We start from the raw sequence: 3,085 nt of genomic DNA, 5'->3' as shown, positions 1-3,085 counted from the left end.
TCTTATTTAAAAGGTTAATTTTTTCAACCCTTGTATAAACAAATTAATCTTTCCAGTGCATTGTCCCAACAAATTTAATAGTGTTTTGTATCCAATGTCTAATATTTAAAAGTGCCTTTCAAGTTACGACTTTGGGAAAGTCCAACATGTTACTAAATAGCAACTTGGCTTGCCAATTGGAGTTTTATATTTCAATATTAAGATTAATAAATTGCTAAAGTCTGCAAAATGTCAACATCTGAAGTAATATATGACTGTACAAGGGGAAAGCAGATGCGAGTAAAAGATCAAATGGAAAACATAGGTGGTGAGGAAGATAAAGGAAGTGACTGGGGTAAATCTCTTCCGGTTCCAAGCGTCCAAGAGCTGGTAAGAAATGATCCCCAATCGGTTCCTGAAAAGTACGTACTACACCACGAAGATAGGCCAACGGTTCTTGATATGGCCCCATCTTCATTTGATATTCCGATTATAGATTTTGCCTTGTTAGCTAAAGGAGATGAAGATGAAACAAGGAAGCTAGACCTTGCTTGCAAACACTGGGGATTTTTTCAGGTAAATCACTTTGTCAATTTTGTATACTCGTGTTTCTGTAACGAAAATTTTTGCAATCTTGACAGATAATAAACCATGGGGTGGCAGAGGAGTTGTTGATTAACATGAAGGCAGCTATTGCTGCTTTCTTTGAACTTCCACTGGAAGAAAAGAACCAGTACGCGCAGGCCGGAACCGATTTCCAGGGATACGGGCAACAGTATGTCGTGTCGGAGGAGCAGAAACTCGATTGGTGTGACATGATGTTCTTGATTACACTCCCGCCTCAGATTAGGAACCTAAAGTACTGGCCACACACCATACCAGGTTTCAAGTATGCCTTCTTTCTTTTCTGCATATATAGACTTGCCTCGCCTTAGGGTCTGGATCTGAATTGTGTTCATTTACGCATGCAGGGATGCTGTGGAGAGGTACTCCGAAGGAGCTCAAAAGGTAGCTGACGAGATATGTGACAACATATCACTACTTATGGGCATTGATAGAGACGGTCTGAAAAGGTTCTACGGCAAGACGAAACAAGCCATGCGAATGAACTATTATCCACCTTGTTCAAGGCCTGATCTTGTCCTTGGTATTAACCCTCACTCTGATCCAGATATCATAACATTACTCTTGCAAGATGATGAGATTCCCGGCCTACAAATCCGGCACAAACACGAATGGATTCTAGTTAAGCCGATTCGTAACGCTATCGTTGTGAACGTTGGCGATGTTGTGGAGGTACTCATGGACCCACAGTTCCAGTCTTTTGAAGTCTTAGGCCTGACTTTACTGTGCCGTTATTTAAAGGCATTCCTTTGTTTTGTATCTGCAGATTCTTAGCAATGGGGTGTACAAAAGCGTTGAGCACAGGGCAATCACTAATGAGACGAAAGTAAGAGTTTCACTTGCAACCATTAAGATTCCATACGATGAACTGGAGATCGGTCCTATGGAGTGTATGGTGGGCGATCATCGGCCTCGAATGTATAGAAGCATCAAGTACCTTGATTACGTTAGGTACACATTGGGAAGGAAAATGGAGGGCAAAGCTCACGTTGACAACATTCTGAAAATACAAAGCAGCTGATTTTAATTAGTCCATCTTTAATTGTCATCATTTGTATGTTGAGATGAACCCATACAACTTCAATTCAAGCTTTAATTAAGCATTTTCAAAATAAATATTAGTATTCAAATTTAATGTTTCTATAACAATCCAAAGTCAAAATTAAAATTTCTGATTGTACTACAATATCCGAAATAACCTAGGATAATGTTACATAAAAAATGTTATTAGAAATCGAAAACTTAAGTCTTTGATTGTTTTTGAAAATTTCCATAAGCATGCCTTTAATCCATAACTTCATAACTCACCAAAAAATAAACCGAATTCAAATAAATATTTAACCTAAAGCCAAGGTCAAAGTACAGACTAGTGAATTAAATCTTTAATCAAAGATTAAAAAAATATTTTTTTAATTAAACTAACTCGAATATATCAATGCCAAACATATATTCTACAATTCATATATAACAATCAAAAATCAAAACTAAATTATCTAATCACGTCATGATTTCCAAAATAACCTATAATAAGGTTGTCTAAACAACATTATTAGAAACCGAAATCTTAAATCTTTAACTTTTCCTCAAGAATTTCTTAATCATGAATTCATCAAATTAGATCAAAACATGATACAAGAAACAGAAACTAAAATCAAATATATATTACTATATATTTTTCAAAGTCAAAATCAAATATCGATAACTTATGATCCCTTGTATAATATAATAATCCTTAAATATGCTATAAAAGAAGTAACTTTACTTCGCATAATCCACTAATTGGAAAAAAGTATCGATAGATTGAATATAGAAGCATTAATGTTTATAGTGTAAAATTATAGTATTGTACAACCGAATTATGCTTGATGCACGTAATTGATTTTAAAATCATTCAACCTATGAATAAAAACAAGACTTCCTAAAAAACCACACGCAATTAGAGGCAAAGATCAAAAGAAATAATTCCACCTTTAATTTCATGTAAACGGAAATCTCTCAAATTAAAATTTATCGTTTAACAATTGAAAAAACTTGAGATTATGGATTATCGGAACTGTCAAACAACAAAATATATGCACGACAAAAATCAAACCATACCAACAATAAGTTAATCTGGTAGGATGAGACACTAGATCAATTAAGCAAGGTCAGGGGTTTGAATTCTGACGTTTGCGAATGGAACAAACTGGGTTGGGAGGGTCACCCTTGCATCTTCAATACCCGATCTGGATTAGTCGGTCAATAGATCGGATACCAGTGATTAATTCAAAAAAATCAAAGCATAAAGCGATGTATTCGACTTGGGTTTAAAGCAAAAAATTAAGGGTTTATCCCTAAATTTAAACATCATATTTGATTACAATCAATTTCATAAAACCTTAAATCAATATACCTTAGTTCAAATATCGGACCCTTTAAACTTTAGGAATAAATCAAATAAAAATAATAATAAAAGAAAATTTTGATTCTCAATGATTTAACA

General features: G+C 34.4%; 1 protein-coding gene across 1 annotated transcript; it reads left to right on the top strand.

Moving 5' to 3' along the window:
- The first annotated feature begins 283 nt into the window (after positions 1–283).
- Positions 284–1,690, top strand: LOC120153979 (protein SRG1-like). Its single transcript, XM_039165836.1, has 4 exons — positions 284–555; positions 621–868; positions 951–1,275; positions 1,370–1,690. Exons 1-4 carry the CDS (start codon positions 292–294, stop codon positions 1,622–1,624), a joined length of 1,092 nt encoding a protein of 363 aa, XP_039021767.1. The 5' UTR covers positions 284–291; the 3' UTR covers positions 1,625–1,690.
- Positions 1,691–3,085: the final 1,395 nt, after the last annotated feature.

This window comes from Hibiscus syriacus, unplaced genomic scaffold (genome assembly GCF_006381635.1).
Source record: "Hibiscus syriacus cultivar Baekdansim isolate YM2019G1 unplaced genomic scaffold, ASM638163v2 tig00111105_pilon, whole genome shotgun sequence".
Lineage (NCBI taxonomy): Eukaryota > Viridiplantae > Streptophyta > Magnoliopsida > Malvales > Malvaceae > Hibiscus > Hibiscus syriacus.
This window is presented reverse-complemented; position numbering and strand designations above follow the sequence as displayed.

Bases quoted from the DNA above. Each gene is read 5' to 3' on its own strand.
- LOC120153979 (XM_039165836.1), top strand. From the start codon at position 292: ATGGAAAACATAGGTGGTGAGGAAGATAAAGGAAGTGACTGGGGTAAA. The intron at 869-950 runs GTATGCCTTCTT...TTACGCATGCAG, and splicing joins CACACCATACCAGGTTTCAA to GGATGCTGTGGAGAGGTACT. The intron at 1,276-1,369 runs GTACTCATGGAC...TTGTATCTGCAG, and splicing joins ACGTTGGCGATGTTGTGGAG to ATTCTTAGCAATGGGGTGTA.